This window comes from Ranitomeya variabilis, chromosome 7 (assembly GCF_051348905.1).
Source record: "Ranitomeya variabilis isolate aRanVar5 chromosome 7, aRanVar5.hap1, whole genome shotgun sequence".
Classification (NCBI taxonomy): domain Eukaryota; kingdom Metazoa; phylum Chordata; class Amphibia; order Anura; family Dendrobatidae; genus Ranitomeya; species Ranitomeya variabilis.
Window position 1 is genome coordinate 189,240,341 of NC_135238.1, and position 23,405 is coordinate 189,263,745.

At 43.5% G+C, this 23,405-nt stretch overlaps 1 protein-coding gene across 1 annotated transcript in view; it reads left to right on the forward strand.

Annotated features, from left to right (window-relative positions):
* The window catches only part of LOC143785855 (FAST kinase domain-containing protein 1, mitochondrial-like), a 60,544-nt gene that overhangs the window by 1,866 nt on the left and 35,273 nt on the right, over positions 1 to 23,405 (forward strand). Inside the window, exons 2-6 of the mRNA XM_077274992.1 lie at positions 19,343 to 19,826; positions 19,901 to 19,969; positions 20,350 to 20,475; positions 22,439 to 22,591; positions 22,890 to 23,000. Of these exons, the coding sequence (XP_077131107.1) occupies positions 19,492 to 19,826; positions 19,901 to 19,969; positions 20,350 to 20,475; positions 22,439 to 22,591; positions 22,890 to 23,000 (794 nt within the window). The 5' untranslated portion in view covers positions 19,343 to 19,491. The remainder of the gene's footprint in view (positions 1 to 19,342; positions 19,827 to 19,900; positions 19,970 to 20,349; positions 20,476 to 22,438; positions 22,592 to 22,889; positions 23,001 to 23,405) is intronic.

Genomic DNA, 23,405 nt, shown 5'->3' on the forward strand with positions numbered 1-23,405 from the left:
CATATTCCACACTAATAATGTTAGTAGTGTGTATGTGCAAAATATGGGCCCTCTAGCTATTAAATTAAAGGGTTAAATCACGGAAAAAATTGGCGTGGGCTCCCGCACAATTTTCTCCACCAGAGTGGTAAAGCCAGTGACTGAGGGCAGATATTAATAGCCTGGAGAGGGTCCATGGTTATTGGCCCCCCCCCTGGCTAAAAACATCTGCCCCCAGCCACCCCAGAAAAGGCACATCTGGAAGATGCGCCTATTCTGGCACTTGGCCACTCTCTTCCCACTCCCGTGTAGCAGTGGGATATGGGGTAATGAAGGGTTAATGTCACCTTGCTATTGTAAGGTGACATTAAGCCAGATTAATAACGGAGAGGCGTCAATTATGACACCTATCCATAATTAATCCAATAGTATGAAATGGTTAAGAAAACACACATTATTACAAAGTATTTTAATGAAATAAAGACAGATGTTGTTGTAATATTTTATTAGACTCTTAATCCACCTGAAGACCCTTGTCACCTGAAACAAAGTAAAAAAAAAAACAAACAACAATATTCCATACCTTCTGTCGTTCTGTCCCACGTTGCAAATCCATCTGAAAGGGTTAACTAATTTTACAAGCAGAAGCCTGTTAATGCAGCCGCACCTGCCTGTAAAAACCAGGGGAATGAATGGAAAGCAGGGTGACCTGTAGTTACCTTGAGTTGCGGTGATGCGCCCTCTGCTGGATGTCCTCATGAACTGGAGCCTGTGAAAAGTTCCCACGCTCGAGTTCATATGAGGACATCCAGCAGAGGGCTAGGTAGTAGGTAGGGATGTGAACGCTGTGTTCTGGGATGGGTGGGCGCAGAGGAGTCTGCGGGATGTGCCGTGGTGCTGTGCCTGGATTTGCCATTGTGCCGCGTCGGGATGTGCCGTGATGCTTGGATGTGCCGTGATGCTTGGATGTGCTGTGGTGCCGGCATGTGCCGGTGCCTGCGCCGGGATGTGTCGGCGCCGAGATGTGCCGTGGTGCCGGCATCTGCCGGTGCCTGCGCCGGCATGTGTCGGCGCCGGGATGTGCTGTGGGGCTACGCCGGGCGGTGCGGTGGGTCCGCTGGCCGTGCTGGGGTCTGCTGCAGGCGTCATTGCTGTGTGTGTCTCTGTGTGCAGGCGTCGTCCGATGGGACTACAAGTCCTATCGGACGATGCCTGCTACAGTGACAGTGAGTGACACATTAGCCAATGATGGGACAGTAGTAGTCCCATCATCCAGCTAATATGTTGAATGTAAAAAAAAACAACACACACACACACACACACGTACATACATACAGACATACAGTACATACAACATGCAGACACAGTACATACAGACATACAACATACACCATGTGACATGCAACATGTGGCGACATGAGAGGGAATGCGACATATGACATGCAAAATGTTACATGCAACATGCGACGACATGCAACATGCCACATGCAACATGCAACAACATGTGACGGCATGTGACATGCAACGACATGTGACATGCGTCAACATGCAACATGTGACAACATGCGACATGCGACATGTGACATGAGATGACATGCGAAATGCAACATGTGGCAGCATGCGACATATGACAACATGTGACATGCAACATGCGACGACATGCAGCATTCGATGACATGCAGCATTCGATGACATGCAACATGCGACGACATGCGACGACTTGCGACATGTGACATGCGGCGACATGCAACATTCGACAACATACGACGACATGCAATGACATGCAACATGTGACATGCGACGACATGCAACGACATGCAACATGCGACAACATGCAACATGCGACGGCATGCAACAACATGCAACATGTGACATGCGACGAAATGCGACATACAACATGCGAGGGCATGCGACATGTGACAACATGTAACATGCGACAACATGCAACATGAGACATGTGATATGCGACATGCACCATGCGACAACATGCAACATGCGAGAACATGCAACATGTGACGACATGCAACATGTGACATAAAACATGCAACATGCGACGACATGCAACATACGACATGCAACATGCCACATACAGTACATACATACAGTACATACATACAACATACATACAGACGTACAGTACATAAAACATAGAGTACATACTCACTATCACTTGTCACTTTGTTCCTCGAAGCCAGTGTTACCTGTAAAAAATATTAAAATAATAAACAAACACTATACTCCCTGATCCGCAGAAATCCAATTAAAACGAGTGTCCCTCGCCGATCTCCCGTGGAGAGCAGGAGCATCAGCTGATGCGACCGCTCTCCAGGGGCTCCAGGAATACAATGATGGAAGGTATCCTTCCACAATGTTTTCCCCACAATGTATTCCTACGCCCCTGTGAGAAAATAGTCCCTAGTCTCACTTTTGGCATTGCTGTGTGAGAAAGTTCCCACGCAGCTTTTTGCCATAAAGTGAGACCAGTGAACTATAGTAACCTCTCAGTGATGCACTGCAGGAGCCATTGTCTCCTGTCAGTGTGTCACATAGGGTCCTATAGAGCAGTGACATCACCCGATGTCACTGTTCTATAGGGGAGATCGTCATGGGACACTCGTTATTAATTGGACTACGGTGGACAGGTAGTATACGGTTTATTATTTTACATTTTTTGCAGGCGCCGAAGTATGGTAAGTATGCTTAAATGAAGAATATTAACCCCTTTCTGCCAGCTGACGGAATAGTACGTTAGCTGGCAGATCCCCTGCTTTAAGGTGGGCTCCGGCGGTGAGCCCACCTTAAAGCCGCAATATGTCAGCTGTTTTGTACAGCTGACATGTGTGCGCAATGAGCGCGAGCGGAATCGCGATCCGCCCGCCCCCATTAACTAGTTAAATGCCGCCGTCAAGCGCTGACAGCGGCATTTAACTAGCGCTCCCGGCTGCACGGCCGGAAGTGCTCACACCGCTGACCCCCGTCACATGATCAAGGGTCAGCGGTGCATTGCCATAACAACCAGAGGTCTCCTTGAGACCTCTATGGTTGTTGATGGCCGATTGCTTTGAGCGCCACCCTGTGGTCGGCGCTCAAAGTACACCACCATTTCTACTACATAGAGGTGATCTGTACTTCACCTCTATGTAGCAGAGCCGATCGTGTAGTGCATGCTTTTAGCCTCCTATGGAGGCTATTGAAGCATGCCAAAATAAAAAAAAAAAGTGTTTAAAAATATAAAAAATATATAAAAGTTTAAATCACCCCCCTTTCGCCCCAATCAAAATAAAACAATTAAAAAAAAAATCAAACCTACACATATTTGGTATCACCGCGTTCAGAATCGCCCGATCTATCAATAAAAACAAAGGATTAACCTGACCACTAAATGGCGTAGCGAGAAAAAAAATCAAAACGCCAAAATTACGGTTTTTTGGTCGCCGCGACATTGCATTAAAGTGCAATAACGGGCGATCAAAGAACGTATCTACACCAAAATGGTATCATTAAAAATGACAGCTTGGCATGCAAAAAAGAAGCGCTCACCTGACCCCAGATCACGAAAATTGGAGACGCTACGGGTATCGGAAAATCGCACACTTTTTTTTTTTTTTTTGCAAACTTTGGAATTTTTATCCACCACTTAGATAAAACATAAACTAGACATGTTAGGTGTCTATGAACTCGTAATGACCTGGAGAATCATAATGGCAGGTTAGTTTTAGCATTTAGTGAACCTAGCAAAAAAGCCAAACGAAAAACAAGTCTGAGATTGCACTTTTTTTGCAATTTCATCACACTTGGAATTTTTTTCCCATTTTCTGTTACATGGCATGGTAAAACCAATGGTATCGTTCAAAAGTACATCTCGTCCCGCAAAAAATAAGCCCTCATATGGCCATATTGACTGAAAAATAAAAAAGTTATGGTTCTGGGAAGTAGGGGAGCGAAAAACAAAAACGAAAAAACGGAAAAAGCTCTGGGGGTGAAGGGGTTAAAATACTTTTTTCCTAATGTGTGTGTGTTTTATTAATCCTTTAATACTATTGGATTAATAACGGATAGGCGTCTTATTGACGCCTCTCCGTTATTAACCCGGCTTAATGTCACCTTACAATAGCAAGGTGACATTAACCCCTTATTACCCCATATCCCACCGCTACACCGGAGTGGGAAGATAGGGGCTAAGTGCCGGAATTGGCGCATCTTACAGATGCGCCATTTCTGGGGCGGCTGCGGACTGGTATTTGTAGCTGGGGGGAGGGCCAATATCCATGGCCCCTCTCTAGGCTATGAATATCAGCCCGCAGCTGTCTGCGTAGCCTTTCTGGCTATGAAATATAGGGGGACCCCACGTCATTTTTTTGGGGGGTCCCCCTATTTTAATAGCCAGTAAAGGCTACGCAGACAGCTGCGGGCTGATATTCATAGCAGGCTACAAATATTGGCCCTCGGCTGTCGGCTTTCCCCCTCTGGTGCAGAAAATTTCGCGGGAGCCCACGCCATATTTTTTTTTCTTCGTTTTTTTTTAACTGAAACATATTGTTCATTAACCCCTTTCTGCCAGCTGACGGAATAGTACATCAGCTGGCATTATCCCCACGCTTTGAGGTGGGCTTCGGCGGTGAGCAACATGTCAGTTGTTTTCATTACAACAAAAAAAATTATGTTTTTTTGGTCGCCGCGACATTGCATCAAAATGCAATAATGGGCAATCAAAAGAACGTATCTGCACAAAAGTGGTATCATTAAAAACGTCAGCTCGGCGAGCAAAAAATTAGCCCTCACCCGACCCAATATCTCAGAAAATATAGACGCTACGGGTATCGGAAAACGGCGCAATTATTTTATTTCTTTTTAGCAAAGTTTTGAATTTTTTTTTACCACTTAGATAAAAAATAATCTACACGTGTTTGGTGTCTATGAACTCGTAATGACCTGGAAAATCATAATGGCAGGTCAATTTTATGCTGTGTGCACACGTTGCAGATTTGGGTGCAGAATTTTCTGCACAAAATCTGCATCTCCTTGCTGAAAACGCAGCTGCGTTTTTTATGCATTTTTTTCACGTTTTTTTCATATTTTTTGCGTGGTTTTCATGCGGGTTTTTTGTGTGGTTTTGATGCAGTTCTTGGTGCGGTTTTTGCGTGGTTTTGATTCAGTTTTTGCTGCAGTATTTGGTGCGGTTTTTTGCGTGGTTTTGATTCAGGTTTTTTATGCTTTTTTATGCAGTTTTTGGTGAAGTTTTGATGCAGTTTTTGATTCAGTTTTGATGCAGTTTTTGGTGCGGTTATGATGCAGTTTTTGGTGCGGTTATGATGCAGTTTTTGGTGCGGTTTTGATGGTGTTTTTGGTGCGGTTTTGATTCAGTTTTTGGTGCAGTTTTGATGCAGTATTTGGTGTGGTTTTGATGCAGTATTTGGTGCTGTTTTGATGCAGTTTTTGGTGCGGTTATGATGCAGTATTTGGTGCGGTTTTGATGCTGTTGTTGGTGCGGTTTTGATGCTGTTTTTGGTGCCGTTTTGCTGCAGTTTTTGATACAGTTCTTGGTGAGGGTTTGATGCATTTTTGATGCAATATTTGGAGCAGTTTTGATGCAGTTTTTGGTGCGGTTTTTGCGCGGTTTTGATTCAGTTTTTGCTGCAGTATTTGGTGCTTTTTTGCGTGGTTTTGATTCAGGTTTTTGATGCTTTTTTATGCAGTTTTTGGCGAACTTTTGATGCAGTATTTGGTGCGGTTTTGATGCAGTATTTGGTGTGGTTTTGATGCAGTTTTTGGTGCGGTTTTGAAGCAGTTTTTTGTGCGTTTAGGCCATGTGCCCACGCTGCGGATTCCGCTGCGGAATTTTCTGCAGCGGATTTGATAAATCCGCAGTGCAAAACCGCTGTGGTTATTACTGCGGATTTATCGCGGTTTCTATAGCGGTTTCCGCTGCGGATTTACACCTGCAGTTTTCTATTGGAGCAGGTTTAAACCCGCAGCGCAATCCGCACAAAGAAATGACATGCTGCGGAATATAAACCGATGCGTTTCCGCTCGTTTTTTCCGCAGCATGTACACTGCGGAATTCATTTCCCATAGGTTTATATTGTACTGTAAACTCATGGGAAACCGCTGCGGACCCGCAGCTGCGGAAACGCTGCGGTTCCGCAGCAAAATCCGCAGCGTGTGCACATACCCTTATGATGCCGTTTTTGGTGCGGTTTTGATGCAGTTTTTGGTACGGTTTTGATGCGGTTTTGATGCAGTTTTTGGTGCGGTTTTGATGCTGTTGTTGGTGGGGTTTTGATACAGTTTTTGGTGCAGTTTTGATGCTGTTGTTGGTGCGGTTTTGATGCAGTTTTTGCTGCAGTTTTGATGCAGTTTTTTGTGGAGTTTTTTCGCGCTTTTGTTGCATTTTTTATTTTTTTTTGGTGCGGTTTTTGCGTGTTTTTTGTGCGTTTTTGTATGCATTTTTGAAAGCTAAATAAAGATGTATTATTGAACAAAAAAAAGATTTGTGATGTCATTATTGTCCAACCTCCTCTTTTACATTTGTCCAACCCACACTCAATTACACACAGATAGATAGACATATAGATGATAGATGAAATGGATAGACAGAGCTACATATAGATAGATCAATAGATGCATACATCTATCTATTCCTATATCTATCTATAGATATATCTGGATAGATATATCTATTGATAGATGTATGGATAGTGTAGGGTGCGTGTCCACTGTCCAGATTACATCCAAATTAGCTGCAAATTGGATGCTGCGTACTTGTAGTCCCATCAGATGATGCCTGCACACACCCCAAAAGACCCCCCGCACAGCCCCGCACACACCCGAACAGTCCCGCACACACCCGAACAGTCCCGCAGACCCCGTCCGCACACACATACACGCACACCATCACCGCCCACACACTTCCCTCCTCCCGAACTGCAGCGTTTCTCGGACCCACATCCGCATCTAAACTGCAGCTCTTTTTTACATCTGCGGTTTTGCTGCAGATGTGCCCGACTCAATGAAAGTCTATGGGTACAGAAACGCTGCAGTTTGGCAAAAAAAGAAGTGATATGCTGCTGAAAAAAAAAAAGCTGCGTTTCGGTGTGTCTTTTTCCGCAGCATGTGCACAACAAGTCTGCTGCTCCCATAGACTTACATTGGTTGAGCACTACACTGCGGATTTGATGCAACTCTGGGCAGCAAAAAACCCTGCGGATCTGCAATCAAATCCGCAACGTGTGCACAGCCTTAGCATTTAGTGAACCTAGCAAAAAAGCCAAGCAAAAAACAAGTGTGGGATTGCACTTTTTTTGCAATTTCATCGCACTTTGACTTTTTTTTCACATTTTCTGTTACACGACATGGTAAAACCAATGGTGTCGTTCAAAAGTAGAACTTGTCCCGCAAAAGATAAGCCCTCACATGGCCATATTGATGGAAACATTATGGCTCTGGAAAGAAGGGGAGAGATAAACGAAAAAAGCTCCAGGGGTGAAGGGGGTTTAGAAACATGGATATGGACATATCTATGGAAATAGACATAGATATATAGATATATCTGTATGTATCTATCTATCCATCCTATATCTCTGTATCTATCTATCTATCTATCTATCTATCTATCTATCTATCTATCTATCTATCTATAATAATAATTTTTATTTATATAGCGCCAACATATTCCGCAGCGCTTTACAACTTATAGAGGGGACTTGTACAGACAATAGACATTACAGCATAACAGAAATCACAGTTCAAAACAGATACCAGGAGGAATGAGGGCCCTGCTCGCAAGCTTACAAACTATGAGGAAAAGGGGAGACACGAGAGGTGGATGGTAACAATTGCTTTAGTTGTTCGGACCAGCCATAGTGTAAGGCTCGGGTGTTCATGTAAAGCTGCATGAACCAGTTAACTGCCTAAGGCCGGCGTCACACTCAGCGTAAGACAATACGGTCCGTATTTTACGGCCGTAATACGGCCGTAATACGGAGAAATGTTCCCAAAATAGTGATCCGTAGTCAGGGTGTGTCAGCGTATTTTGCGCATGGCATCCTCCGTATGTAATCCGTATGGCATCCGTACTGCGAGATTTTCGCGCAGGCTTGCAAAACCGATATCTAATGGATTTATGTGCTCAAATGTTAGGGAAAACATATATACAGTATATATATATATATATATATATGTCATTGAGACACATATATATATATTCTGTATTTAGATTTCATTCAGCGCGATATCTGTGAACAGCCGGTAATTCAATTGCCGGCTTTTCATTTCTCCTGCACAAACCCGACATGATATGAGACATGGTTTACATACAGTAAACCATCTCATATCCCCTTTCTTTTTTTTTGCATATTCCACACTACTAATGTTAGTAGTGTGTATGTGCAAAATTTCAGCGCTGTAGCTGCTGAAATAAAGGGTTAAATGGCGGAAAAAATTGGCGTGGGCTCCCGCGCAATTTTCTCCGCCAGAGTGGTAAAGCCAGTGACTGACGGCAGATATTAATAGCCAGGAGAGGGTCCATGGTTATTGGCCCCCCCGTGGCTAAAAACATCTGCCCCCAGCCACCCCAGAAAAGGCACATCTGGAAGATGCGCCTATTCTGGCACTTGGCCACTCTCTTCCCACTCCCTGTAGCGGTGGGATATGGGGTAATGAAGGGTTAATGCCACCTTGCTATTGGAAGGTGACATTAAGCCAGATTAATAATGGAGAGGCGTCAATGATGACACCTATCCATTATTAATCCAATTGTTGGAAAGGGTTAAAAAACACACACACATGATTTAAAAGTAGTTTAATGAAATAAACACAGCGGTTGTTGTAATAATTTATTGTTCTCGCAATCCATCAGGAACACCCTCGCTTGGAAAAATAATAAACGCACAAGATACATACCTTCTGGTGAACCGTCTCGTCCCACGAAGTAATCCATCTGAAGGGGTTAACTAATATTACAGGCACGAGCTGCGATAAACCTCTCGCTCGTGCCTGTAATCCCCGGGTGCTGAAAGGAAAGCAGTGATCTGTACTTACATTGAGTCGCGGTGATGCGCCCCTGCTGGATGTTCTCATGAACTGCAGCCTGGGAACTTTTTCCCACGCTCCAGGTCATATGAGGACATCCACCAGGGGGCGCATCACCGCGACTGAAGGAAATGTAGGTCAATGACCTACATTTCATTCATTCGCCGGGGATTACAGGCACGGAGCACAGCTGCATTAGCAGGGCTCGTGCCTGTAATATTAGTTAACCCCTTCAGATGGATTACTTTGTGGGACGAGACGGTTCACCAGAAGGTATGTATATTGTGCGTTTATTATTTTTCCAAGCGAGGGTGTTCCTGATGGATTGCGAGAACAATAAATTATTACAACAACCGCTGTGTTTATTTCATTAAACTACTTTTAAATCATGTGTGTGTGTGTGTTTTTAACCCTTTCCAACAATTGGATTAATAATGGATAGGTGTCATAATTGACGCCTCTCCATTATTAATCTGGCTTAATGTCACCTTCCAATAGCAAGGTGGCATTAACCCTTCATTACCCCATATCCCACCGCTACAGGGAGTGGGAAGAGAGTGGCCAAGTGCCAGAATAGGCGCATCTTCCAGATGTGCCTTTTCTGGGGTGGCTGGGGGCAGATGTTTGTAGCCACGGGGGGGCCAATAACCATGGACCCTCTCCTGGCTATTAATATCTGCCCTCAGTCACTGGCTTTACCATTCTGGCGGAGAAAATTGCGCTGGAGCCCACGCCAATTTTTTCCGCTATTTAACCCTTTATTTCAGCAGCTACAGCGCTGAAATTTTGCACATACACACTACTAACAATAGTAGTGTGGAATATGCAAAAAAAAAGGGGATATGAGATGGTTTACTGTATGTAAACCATGTCTCATATCCTGTCGGGTTTGTGCAGGAGAAATGAAAAGCCGGCAATTGAATTACCGACTTTTCACTAACAGCGCTGCGTATTTCTCACAAGTCACACTGCAGGTCCGTGTGGAATCCGTATTTTTCTCGCCCCCATAGACTTTAATTGGCGAATTTTTTGCGCAATACGCTGACAAACGCAGCATGCTGCGATTTTGTACGGCCGTAGAAAGCCGTATAATACTGAACCGTAATATACGGCTGATAGGAGCAGCCCCATTGAGAATAATTGTGCCGTTTATTTTGCGAGTTTTACGGACGTAATTTCTGCGCTCTTACGTCCGTAAAACTCGCCAGTGTGACGCCGGCCTAAGTATGTAGCAGTACAGACACAGAGGGCTATTAACTGCATAAAGTGTATGAGAACATGATGAGAGGAACCTGATAATGTTTATTTTTATTTATTTTTTTATTTTTTTATTTTTTTTAGGCCACACAGGGATAGTTAGGTTAATGCGTTGAGGCGGTAGGCCAGTCTGAACAAATGCGTTTTTAGGGCACGCTTAAAACTGTGGGGATTGGGGATTAATCGTATTAACCTGGGTAGTGCATTCCAAAGAATTGGCGCAGCACGTGTAAAGTCTTGGAGACGGGAATGGGAGGTTCTGATTATTGAGGATGCTAACCTGAGGTCATTAGTGGAGCGGAGGGCACGGGTAGGGTGGTAGACTGAGACCAGAGAGGAGATGTAGGGTGGTGCTGAGCCATGGAGTGCTTTGTGGATGAGGGTAGTAGTTTTGTACTGGATTCTGGAGTGGATGGGTAGCCAGTGTAATGACTGGCACAAGGTAGAGGCATCGGTGTAATGGTTGGTGAGGCATATGATCCTGGCAGCAGCATTCAGGACAGATTGGAGCGGGGAGAGTTTGGTAAGAGGGAGGCCGATTAGTAGAGATTTACAATAGTCCAGACGAGAATGAATAAGTGAGACAGTAAGAGTTTTTGCAGAGTCGAAAGTAAAAAAAGGGCGAATTCTAGAAATGTTTTTGAGATGCAGATAGGAAGAGCGAGCCAGTGATCGGATGTGGGGGATGAATGAAAGCTCGGAATCAAGGATGACCCCAAGGCAGCGGGCATGTTGCTTTGGAGTAATGGTGGAACCGCACACGGAGATGGCAATGTCAGGCAAAGGTAGGTTAGTAGAGGGAGAGAACACGAGGAGTTCAGTTTTTGACAGGTTCAGTTTCAGATAGAGGGAGGACATGATGTTAGAGAGAGACATCTGTGTGTAATGGAGTGTGCGTTGGACAAATGTAAAAGAGGAGGTTGGACAGAAATGACATCACAAATCTTTTTGAAGCTAGAGGAGGTTCCTGCTTAGTGGCAGTGCAATGCATCATGGAACTTGTAGTATTAGAGCACAATAACTCAGGAGAAAGGAAGTTGTCGATTAACCCCATGAGAGCTAGATCCAGCACTGAAGATGTGCTGCTACAGCATGATAAAAGGTAATATTGCTAAAATAAAGACAGTGGATGTTTTCAGTAGCACATAATTGCAAGATTTATGGAAAAAAAAAAAATATTGTAGTGGACAACTTATTTAAGTCTGAAGTTCCAGCCTGGACTCACCGGACTCAAGTTAGTCTGCAGTTAGCTATTAGTTATTAGCTATTCGATTTTCATGTATGGCAGTTAGCTGTTAGTTATTAGTTAGCTATTCGATTTTCATATATGGCAGTTAGCTATTTGTTATTAGTTAGCTATTCGATTTTCATGTATGGTTAATTATGCATAGAGTGGATATTGTTTGGGTAAAATTTTGATCAGGACTTTGAGATGTTTATTTTGACTACTTGTGGTCCTGGGTTATTCACGTAAATCGCTTATGCCGCACATAATCAAACGCACTCAATCGTACGTAAATTCAATTTGAAAACAGGTACCCTTGACCACTAGTATTAAAAATGAACATATCAATGTCCTGAATAATATTTACCAAAAAAATTATCAACTCTGTGTAGTTCAGAAGTTATTCACGTAAATCGCTTATGTCGCGCATAATCAAACACACTCAATCATACGTAAGTTCAATTTGAAAACAGGTACTCTAGACCACTAGTACTCAAAATGACCAGCTCAATGTCCTGAACAATATTTGCCAAAAAAATTATCAACTCTATGTGTAGTTCAGAAGTTATTCACGTAAATCGCTTATTTTTGTATGTTAACAGAACCTTGGAAGAGTTTCACCAGTAACTTGCTAGAACTATCATCAAAATGTACTTCATGGCCAGAATGTTGTCAACTACATCCAGTAAGACATTAATTATTCACAGAATCAGCTTACCTTGAACCACAAGTAGTCAAATGAAACAAGTTCAAGTTCTGCACATAATCTGAAATAAAATATCAGAACTCTGTATAGTTCAGAAGCGAAAAGGAAAAATCACTTATTTCCATGTGTGAAAATAAACATGGTAAAATGTCGTTAATAATGTATTAGGTGTGTTTTCAAAATGTTTTATACCTTGTCAGTAAACAATGCAATCAGTTTGGGAGTTAGGCCGGAGTCACACACAACATATAAAAATACAGTCCGTTTTTGATGGCCGAGATAAGCAGAAAATTTCCTGAACAGTGATCCGTATTCAATGCGAGGATGCAATTTTTTCTCCTACAATTATCCGTGTGCCATCCGTGTGGCATCCGTATGGCGAAATTTTCTCGACGGCTTGCAAAATGGACATAGAATGGTTCCATGGCCTCAAATATTCCTTATAACATATATACAGTCTATATATACACTGTGTTCCAAATTATTATGCAAATAATATTTCCTCATATTTTCTCTAAATTACCTATCTGAATTGCAGTCATTGTTATTTTCCAGTCATCTACTATTCTAGTATAATTGCAATGTTTTGGAAAAAAACTGCCTATGAAAACAGTATCTTTTAAAAAAAAAATAAACACTCAAAATGCATGTTCCAAATTATTATGCACAGCAGAGTTTTCAACCTCTTTTTTTTATTTTGAACAAAAAAAGGTCAATTGTGAAGTTATAAGCATTATCAGCTTATTACAAAATGAAATCAAACAGTTTTCAAGTGAAAACTTTATTCTAGGTGATGTTACATTTGCACATAGGACCCCTTGTTCGAAAAAAGCTTCTGAACTCTCTCGTCCATTGAATTTGTCAGTTTTTGGATGGTTTCTGCTTCATTTGTTTTGCATGTGGACAGAATACCCTCCCAGAGCTGTTGCTTAGATGTGAACTGCCTCCCGCCATCATAGACACTCCTTTTGATGATGCTCCAGAGGTTCTCAATGGGGTTGAGGTCAGGGGAAGATGGTGGCCACACCATAAGTTTGTCCTCTTTTATGCCCATAGCAGCCAGAGATGCAGATGTGTTTTTTGCAGCATGAGATGGTGCATTATCATGCATGAAAATGATCTTGCTGCGGTTCTTCCTCTTGAACCATGGCAGGAAGTGTTGTTTTAGAAACTCCACATAGATTATGGAGTTCATCTTTACCCCTTCAGGGATCATAAAGGGGCCGACAATCTCTCTCCCCATGATTCCAGCCCAAAACATTACTCCACCTCCTTGTTGGCGCCTTAGCCGTGTTTTCATGGGGTGTCCATCAACCAGCCATCCTCCACTCCATCCATCTGGACCATCGAGCGTTGCGCGGCACTCATCGGTGAACAAAACAGTTTGGAAGTCAGTCTTCGTTTGTTTTAAGTTTCTTTTTATTAGTTTTACACAAATAACAGATAGGTAAATGGTAACATGTGGATTTGAGATACATCAGTATGACATATAACCCAATCTCGGGAAGGCTAGTTCAATAATAACATGTAACATTAGTGATGAACATGTAGATAAACATGTGGATAAACATAAGATTACAGTAAGATGCAATCATTAAGAAAGTTCAGATTTGAAGTCTTGTGACTTCCCGAAGGCTAGATCAGAAACCAAAAACAACTCCACATTAATGCGACATTTAACCAATACACACATACTGTAAATAGAAAGAAAGAAGAGGAGAAAGGGGGTAGGTGATAGATTCACTAGAAGGGGAGGGTTCGGCTTATCGTAAAATAGGTGCAAGGGATTTAGAGGGGGGACATCGACACGTTCATTTCTGGATTAGGAAGAGATCCAAACCTCTAAAGAGATTTCTAATTGTTAATGAGAGCCAAATACTCATCACTAGATCTGAAAGATTTCCAGGGGACCTATGTTGTGTGGAATTTCTCTTGTGAGAAAAAAGTGAAAGCAGAAATTTCTTCTATATAGTATAACTGGTCCACTTTGTTGACCCAATCCGAAATGCTCGGGCAGTTTTTAGTCAACCAGTGGACTGGAATAAGAAGCTTAGCTGCTGATAGAAGGAAAGCCAACAGGGATTTATTTTTATATTTCGAGTTGTCCCCCTTCCAGTTTAAAAAAATGAGTGTCAGGGAGGGTGGATGTAGTAATTTGCATATTTTAGTTATATGTTTTAATACTTCTTTCCAAAAAGTTTGTAGTATTTCACAAGACCACCACATATGCAGAAAAGTACCAACGTCTTTAGTACATCTCCAACAGGTTGGTGAAGAATTAGGATACCAAAGATGAGATAGAGTTGGGGTAGTGTACCATCTAGTGACTATTTTATACGAATTTTCCTGTACTCTTATACAACTAGATGGGCCATGCGAATTTTTGTAAATTTGATCTACCTCCCAGTCCTGAAATTCAGTATCAAGGTCTTTTTCCCAGTTATGTATGTAAGCTCTGTGATATATGTGATGCAGTAACCCCTGTAACAGGTAGGGGGCGCTGCATGGTCTCCCCGGAATCTGCACGGAGTTGTATTGAGGCTGTGAGAATTGACCTGCAGTGATGTCAGGATCACGTGACCAGTCCATGTGATCCATTACTGTGGGTGTGGTTACAGGTACATAACGTGACCAGAGTGTGGGTCACATGTTCCTGTGTGGTTCCAGTGTTTGGACCTGAAGGGTCCAAGTGCAAAATCCCTGAGGGAGTTCCTGAGGGCTCGGTGTGTTCCTGTGTTGGAAGCCTGGGAGGAGGCTTCCTGGAAAGCACCTGCTGGCGTGGGAGGTCCTAGTAGGAGGACCGGATCCCGGAGCCGTGCACAGTGGAACTGGGGAAGCTGGAGTCCTTCGGTGAGGTCTGGACTGACTAGTGTGTGCCGGCCAGGCAAGTTGGTGATCCCTGTAAGGCAGCTTACCCGGAGGTGTGGACTGGCGAGGAGTCAGCAGGTGGAGCCGGAGCTCCCGTCAGGTATCGTACAGGCCGTAGTGCTTGTGAAGTCTATGAACTATGTGGTCTCCCTTGGGAACTGGTTAAGGGAGGACCAGCGTGTTAGTGTCCGTGAGGCAAAGCCGTACACTGAAGTGTTAGAAGCTGCAAGTAAATATTACCAGTTGGTGCCTGTTGTGTTTCATGTTATGAACTGTGCGTAACCCGGTTTATGAGGCTTAATAAACCGCATGGACTGCTTTGTTTTATAAACCCGTGCCCGTGTGCTTGAATATCGCGGCCAAGTGAGTGTCCCCCAACACTCTCAGTGAGAGAAACCTTACAATTGGTGGATAATTTTGGCAACAATCCCGCTAGCACACGTGGAGTTAATTGCTGTGGCAGAGCCACGAAGGTGACAAGCGTCTAGCGGTAACTCGGCGGGGTTACGAAAGTGACAAGCGTCTGCTGTGACTCGGCGGGGTCACAAAGGTGACAAGCGGCAGCGGTGGAGCCGTGCAGAGCCGTGTGGAGAGTAGCCGTGGTTGCAGCGAGAGGTTCCACAGCAGGCGGAGCTGTAGTGGCTTGTGGTTGGCAGCACCTGGAGGTGCCGGTTGTGTGTGACTGCAGCGGGAGCTGTGGCGGTACCAGCAGGAGCTGGTGAAAGTGACATAGAGAAAAAAAAAAAAAAAATTCTTTTTGTGCAGACTCTTAAAAGGCCAGTACAAGCCCAGAGACATTGGGGTGTACTGTGTGAACTGGGGCCTGAGTGCCGTGGGGGAGTCCACGGGGTGTATCCCAGGGAGGGGAGTATCCCTAATAGTGAGCGGTGGCCCAAACGGGGATGGTTGCCCAAAAGGGGGCGGAGACCCAAAAAGGGGCGGTAACCCGAATAGGGGTAATGGCCCAAAAAGGGGTGGAATCCCGAAGGGGGGCTGAATCTCGAACCGGGGTGGTATCAAAAAGCGGAGCACTTGCCCAGAAAGGGGGCGGAGCCAAAAAAGGGGCGGCAATCAGTGAGGTGTCACGACTGTGTCCTTTTTGGCTGGATGGAAAGTGTGTGCAAGGGTTGATAGACCCGGGGAGAGAAGCGTCTGTGCTGGGAACCCGTCCAGGAGTTTCTGTGTCACCTGGCGACACTGAATATCTCCAGGTAGCCACTATCTACATTGTCGCAGCGGAGGTTTCCACATACCATGAGGTGGTTGTAGACCCGATCTTGCCGTATCCTATGGTAATAGGACAAGATTTGGTAGCACTGTGGGAAAAGGCTGAAGTGTTTGTGGATATAATGTGGATGTCAGTTAGTAATGTTGAGAAGGCAGGCCTGACCAGAGGGAAAGGTGCGACTGTCCAACTAACTGACCTGACGTCACCTGAAGTGTGCCACAATACGACTGATAGTGGTCTGCTGGATAAAACACGTGGAGCTGACACCCAGACAGAGAGTGACTTGCAGGGTCATCAGACTGTGGGGTGTTACACAGATTCTGGGGGTGACTGTGACAAATCATGGCCAGTAACAAGCGCATATGCCCTGGTGACAGGTGGAGGACGGGGTCCAGGACATGTGGTAACAATAATTAATAACAAGAATAATAATAATAATAATTAGTAACAATAACAATTCAATACAATTAAATGTCATAAGGACTTCAAAAATGGCGTTATTAGACGTAGGCGCCACGAGCTAAATTTCCAGCGCTTTGCCTTTTGCTGATTCGTCAGACCGCTCGCGGTCGGTGGCCAGTAGGAATCGCTGGGAGAATTTAGTTGTGATTTTTAAGAGTTTTAGACGTGTGTGAAAGAAATACTGCAAAGTTAGAATGCTTTAATAAATAGAAGTGTTGATACTTTATTATTATAAATGAACAAAATGCAAAGAGAATGAAAAAGAAGGAAATCAAATCAGGATTCGGCATCCTTCGAAATCGCATCAAAGAACGTATTCTTCTGTGTACACTCGCACAAAGTCATGGATGATGTAGGATTATAGCCGGGTGTATAAACCATTATACAAAGCGGGGGGGAATGATCATCATTTACATAGGAAGGTTAAAATACAGTCGTTGACTGAAACAGAAACAGCTGTGTAGGAGGCTTAATACTGGGCGAAGAACAGCCGAACTCTATACAAAGGTGAGGTTGTGGAAGACAGTTTCATGTTATAGATCTTTCACCATTAAAGTAGAGAGGAGTGCAGTGGATCCCGGGCGCTGCTGCTACTAAGGTTAATCCTCAGGTATGCTTAAGGGAGGAGTAGGTTCTACGCCAACATTTTTATTTATCCTCTGTTCCGGGATCCACCTCACTGATCTTTCCTTTCCTTGTTGTGTCCTCTTTCCATTTGGTCTGCATACGGCGGATATTGGATAATATCTAACTCTTTACATAGTTGTGCCGCACACAACCTGTTCAGATGAGCGACCAACCCTCTGACTTGCCCTGACTAGTGATGAGCGAATATACTGGTTACTCGAGATTTCTCGAGCACGCTCAGGGGTCCTCTGAGTATTTTTTAGTGCTCGGAGATTTAGTTTTTCGTGCCGCAGCTGAATGATTTACATCTCTTAACCAGCTTGATTACATGTGGGGATTCCCTAGCAACCAGGCAACCCCCACATGTACTTATGCTGGCTAACAGATGTAAATCATTCAGCTGAGGTGAGGAAAACTAAATCTCCGAGCACTAAAAAATACTCGGAGGACCCCCGAGCATGCTCGGGAAATCTCGAGTAACGAGTATATTCGCTCATCACTAGCCCTGACCTGTTGCCCACAGTGTTACACAGGGAGCACCTCTTGTATTTTCTCTCTTCAGGTCTTTCACCATAGGCAGACCGAGCCATGGTCTTCAGCTGAGGACCATAGTTGGATGTGAGACTAGTCTGACTCTTCTTGGTATTTTGCAGCACTGCATCAGGTGATTTGCAGTCGTGGGACCCGTCAATCACCTGCTGTGGCACTTGGACTTTCTGGACTTGGTTTCTCTATTGCTATGGTCCACGGCCGGATCTTTAAAGTATATTATCTCTGAAAAAAATATCACTGGCTGTAATCAGGCAGCCAGGCTCTGATTAATGCTGCCTATTGTTTGGGCAGCATAAATCAAGCGACAGGTTTCTTTTAATGGTAACCCGAAGAAAGCCAGCAAGGATTACTATAAATAAAATGGCTCAGTGCTTTCCTAGCATTCTGTAGGGGTCCCAGTGACTTCACCTCCAGGCAATCGGCATAGGTGACATATCCTAGTTATATACCACCACTGTATAAGGCGGGCTGATTATGATACTAAAGATCACTCTCCTTCTTACTGGGCAGAAGTGTAAGTTTAAGGCTTTAAACATTCCAAAGATATTGCATTATTCCTTCCCATAGCATGCTGGTCTTTGGGGTTCTAGGATCCCTGGCGATCCTGAGGATGGGGCTCTTGATAAAGGGAACGAGGCTTGGCATAGTCCAATCTCGAAATGAGCGGTAGGTGCACATGCTCAACCTCCGCACCATTCATTGTGTATGGGACTGCTGGAAATAGCTGAGTGCTAAGCTTGGTTTATAAGCTCCAGTGTTCTTTTTTGGAGATTTTTTTGGGGTATGAGAAGTTGGGACTCCAGCAGCCAGTAAGTCAACCCTTATCTTTAGAAGAGGGGACGATTTACTAAACTAGAAATCACCCTTTAAACTCACCATGTAATTACATGGATGAAATGGGTCTGACACGTTCTCCACCCGATCATTCAAAGGGAGGGTGGGGTGCGATCTTCTTTGATGTCCTTATGCCTCAATAGGTTTGTTTTTATCACCAGATGCTAAAAAATGCTCTGGACAAATAACTTTAAGCTTCATATTCTAATATACAGGGGTGCATATGCTGGCATAAATGTCTATTCATATTATTATTTTTATACTATGTGGATAGGTAGATGCTGTCCTGCCGGTTGCATGGCCAGAAGGGTCACCAGACCTTACCCAGATTGACTTGATTTTTATTTGGGAAGTTATAAAAAATGAGGTTTGTTTAAGAAAATCATGCACAATTGATAACATTCAACTATTATTTAAACTGTACACCGACTTCTGCACCCCCTGTATACCAATACCATATAATAAGTATGTTAAAATGCTGATTGTATAATCTGTATGTGGAAAGAACACAGCCTTACATATAAGTTGTGGGTCCACTATTATTATTATTCCTTTTTTATCTCTTCCTTTACAGATGGCTTTAATCAAAGTGTCTTATCATATCTTGAAGTAACAAGATCTTCTCCGGAGAGAGGAATATCCACTTTCTAAGAAGATGTTGGAAGAAAAGACATAGAATATTTTTATTTCTCTAAGGTCCTAAGCCTTTCGTACAGTCCAGACATGTTCTGCTGGAGGAGGGCTTTGCCTCTTTCTCTGCGCTTCTTTCAGATGCGTAGTATCAGTTCGGATCCGCTCCTGGATCAGTTGATGACTAGCACAAACCAATTCCAGATTTTTCAACTCGTTGGCATCCATAAGTCTAAGCTTACAGTACATCATGTGGGTTGCGCCATCAATACATTATGGGAGCTTCAGAAGGGGAAGCCGAGTGCAAACGCAAATCATGAAACCGTCCGAAATCACCCGGAATTTATTGCTCTTCGGATCCTGGCAGAAAATAAAATTGACTTTATGAGCGACACCACCCTGGTGAATACGCTGTATGCCGTTATAAGGTACGAGCCACTTGCTCCATTGCTCGGTCCTTATGTTGCATCTCGTTTACCATTGTTGTATTCTGTATTTCAAGGTTTAATGTGGAAGCGCACGACTCTTTGGTGCAGCAGCTGCTAATGGAAGGCTGGAGAAGACTGGAAAAGTAAGGCTGGTGGAATGTTTGATTACCAATCCCAGCAGCCATTTTGCCATTTAGTTGCCCAGCATTAGCTCTTTGGCTCTTGAGGTTCGTCATGCTGTGTGTTGCCCAAAGGTTTTCCGCATTGTATCCCTCTTCTCCCACTAGTATACACGTCATAGCATTTCATTGTAGCATCGTAAACATGAGACAAGATGCACAGCCAGGACAGTGGAGTCCTGCACTTTTGCAACTGCGGACTGGAAAAACGAAACCTAAAAAGTTAGATCAATAAATTACTTTTTTATAAAGAAATCTTTTGGATTTTATCCTATATAACTGTATGGCGCATTGTTTGTTATTTTGTATTTATATGATTGATTGTATGTTTTTACCTGTTTCAGGTTTGAACCGGAGACGTTGTCGAAATTCTCAGTTTGTTTGGAAAAACTAGATCTGGGCAGCAGTCCGTTAATGGGAAAGGTAGCCAATGCCCTGAACACGGGCCTGGAGAACATACAAAATATTAGGTAAGCGGTCACCAGTATCTAAGACTACTGGAAGTGATTTAAAGGGATCCTGTCAGGTCACAGTGGCTCTCTCAGAGCTGAAATAATTGTCTTCACAGTCCTTATGTTTCCAAAGGTAATTTATTCCTATTTACTTATATCTACTACTTCCCTATTGTAGTATAACCTGATATGTTTGGTGATGGGTCGACTCCAAAGGGGAAAACTCCTCCTCAGGATGTGAGTTATCTCTGACCAGAGGTGTTGTTTTCATAGAACTATCCGGATAGTGAATGAGGGCAATACAAATGTGGAGGATATGCATAACTTTATGCTACAGGAAGGGCATGATTTTATTGCTGGATTATGGCAAGTAAATCATCATGTCAGCAGTTTGCGAGTCCTGAGTGACCTGACAGGTTTCCTTTAAGAAGCTAACGAGGAGTGGTCCCCATTGACCCCTTAAAGTGGACGCATCACTGTCAAACATATCAAGTTATTTTACAGCGGAGAGATAGCACATATAACTAAATATACAATAAATTACCTTTGGAAGCAATAGGACTGTTAAACAGTCATTTTAGTTCCGCCAAAGTCGTGGTAAATACAGCTCATGGGAGCAGCCATCTTGGCTCCGTCAGCTCTGCCTCTGGTGTTCTAATAGGACACGCCCCCAAATTCCAGCCTTGTTGTTATTTTTCTACTGAATCTTGCATATGTATATTCGTTTTAATTTCTTTTTCACCCATGGATTTCTATAGGCAGAGACTGGTGCAACTATCCTTCAATGTCATCACCCCACACACTAAATAAAAAAAAAAAAACAACAAAAATAAAACATCATTTTTTAAATGTAAGGGTATGTATCCACGTTCAGGAAACGCTGCGTTTTTGACGCAGCGCTGAGCCGCAGCATCAAAAACGCAGCGTCCAGATGTTCCAGCATAGTGGAGGGGATTTAATGAAATCCCGTCTCCACTGTGCATTAAAAAACGCATGCGTTTTTCCTGCGAAAACGCACATGCGGAGCGTTTTTTCAGAACGCAGCATGTTGCTACTATGAGCAAAACACGCAGGAACACCGCAGGTGACCTGCCAGTGACCTCAGGTGCATTTTTGGTCAGGATTTTACCTGCATAAAATCCTGACCAAAGCCTGAAGCAAACCTGACCGTGGACACATACCCTAAGACTTCCATTTACTGTCTGATGTTAAAAATATTACTAATAAATGCGTAAGGCAAAATAGTACTTGTCTACAAAAATAAGACCATATTGACCTGTGGTGACACGCGAATGAAAACAATGAAAAAAAAATTCTAGAATGCTGAAAAGGGAAAAAAATTAACGTGCTTAACTGTTTTTTGTTTTTTTTTAAAAAGCCAAATCTGGAAATGCTGTAAAATAACAAAATAAGTATAACTTCCCTGCTGAAGCCAATGCCGATCCCGCGTTACCTCTCTGCTGATACTTAGAGCAGGGAGATTAATTTGATTAACTTGCTATTTGGGCTCGTGCATAAGACGTATTTTCTCAGATGAGTGCTATGTGTAGTTTTCACTTGTAGCGCTCGTAACTATGATATTCAATAGGGCTGTGCACATGTCCAAAATTTATTTAATCTTTTTATCGGACTCTGCGGGAAAAATGCGGGGAAAAAATGTGGGTTATGTCTGATTTTGACCCATCTGAGTGCAGTATGATGGAGGGGCAGAGACTCTGATTCCAGCGATGTGTCACTTACTGGGCTGCTTGCTGTAGTTTTGATAAAGTTCCTGTTTTCTCTGCTGCAGATCTTGCAGTGCTCTAAATACTGAGCTCTGTATAACCCGGCCCACACCTCTGATTGGCTGCTTTCTGCGTAGGGTGTCAGGATAAGCTCACTGATGGACTCTCAGTTAACTCATTTTGCAAGCCACTCTCTATATCACACACTTCATATGTGCTATAGATCACATTCATGATCCTTTTTAATCCTTTTCCAGATACCTGTCCAGCCTTATGATGAAGACATTCCCGGTCACCTCTAAGCGGTTGCAGCACCGACTGATCAGCAAGGCAGAATCCTTAATGGAGGGGGATAACTACATAGATGTGCACAGCGTGCGCCGGGTCGTCCAGTTTCTGTGCCTTATGAAGTATGACTACCAGCCCCTCTTGGATAAATGCAATCAGATTTTTGTGCGGGACAAGAATAAAATGAGCACGGACACCCTTAAAGGGATGTGATGAATCGGCCCCTTAAAGGGATACTACATATCAGCCCTGAACCAACAGAAAAAATCCCGTAATGCAATGATAATACTCAAATAGAACTCGTATTCCCTAATTAGAGGAAGCTCCTGATTATTTTGTAGTCTAATCTAGGAATTCAGTACTGGAAACAATTGCCAAATGTTGGATTTGTAAAGGTTTGAGCTCCTTTGTTCCCTCCAGGCTTGAAGACGACCTTGTCATACTGGCAGATAAGATCCATCACATCAGTCTGGTGTACGTCCTGGAGACCATGGCGGAGGCCGAGTGCAAGAACCCAATCCTCATTCAGAAGTAAGTGGATCCTCTAAGCCGTGAATGGTTTGGAGCTGGATCCTTCCTGTCCAATCTGACATTGTCCATATTATCACGGTCCGGGTACGGGCTGCACCCCGGCGAGGGTCTGCTGACCCAACTATACATGTGTGAGGCCAGGAGATCCTCGGCCAATTCGGTCCGTACCTGGATCATAATATATGGACGTCTGAATCCTGCTATATTTCCATTTACTGTTCAGATGGATGCTGTTGTTCCCTGTAATCAGCTATTTCAGACTCTTAGTATTCTCCTCCTAGCAAATAAGTACTGAGAGGTTTTATTTTTTTAATGTTTTTTTCCTGATCCCTTTGATGTACAGACCGATGAGTCCGATGGTGGATTTCTCCACTCCTCAATGCATGAGCCACCCTACTGAGCATT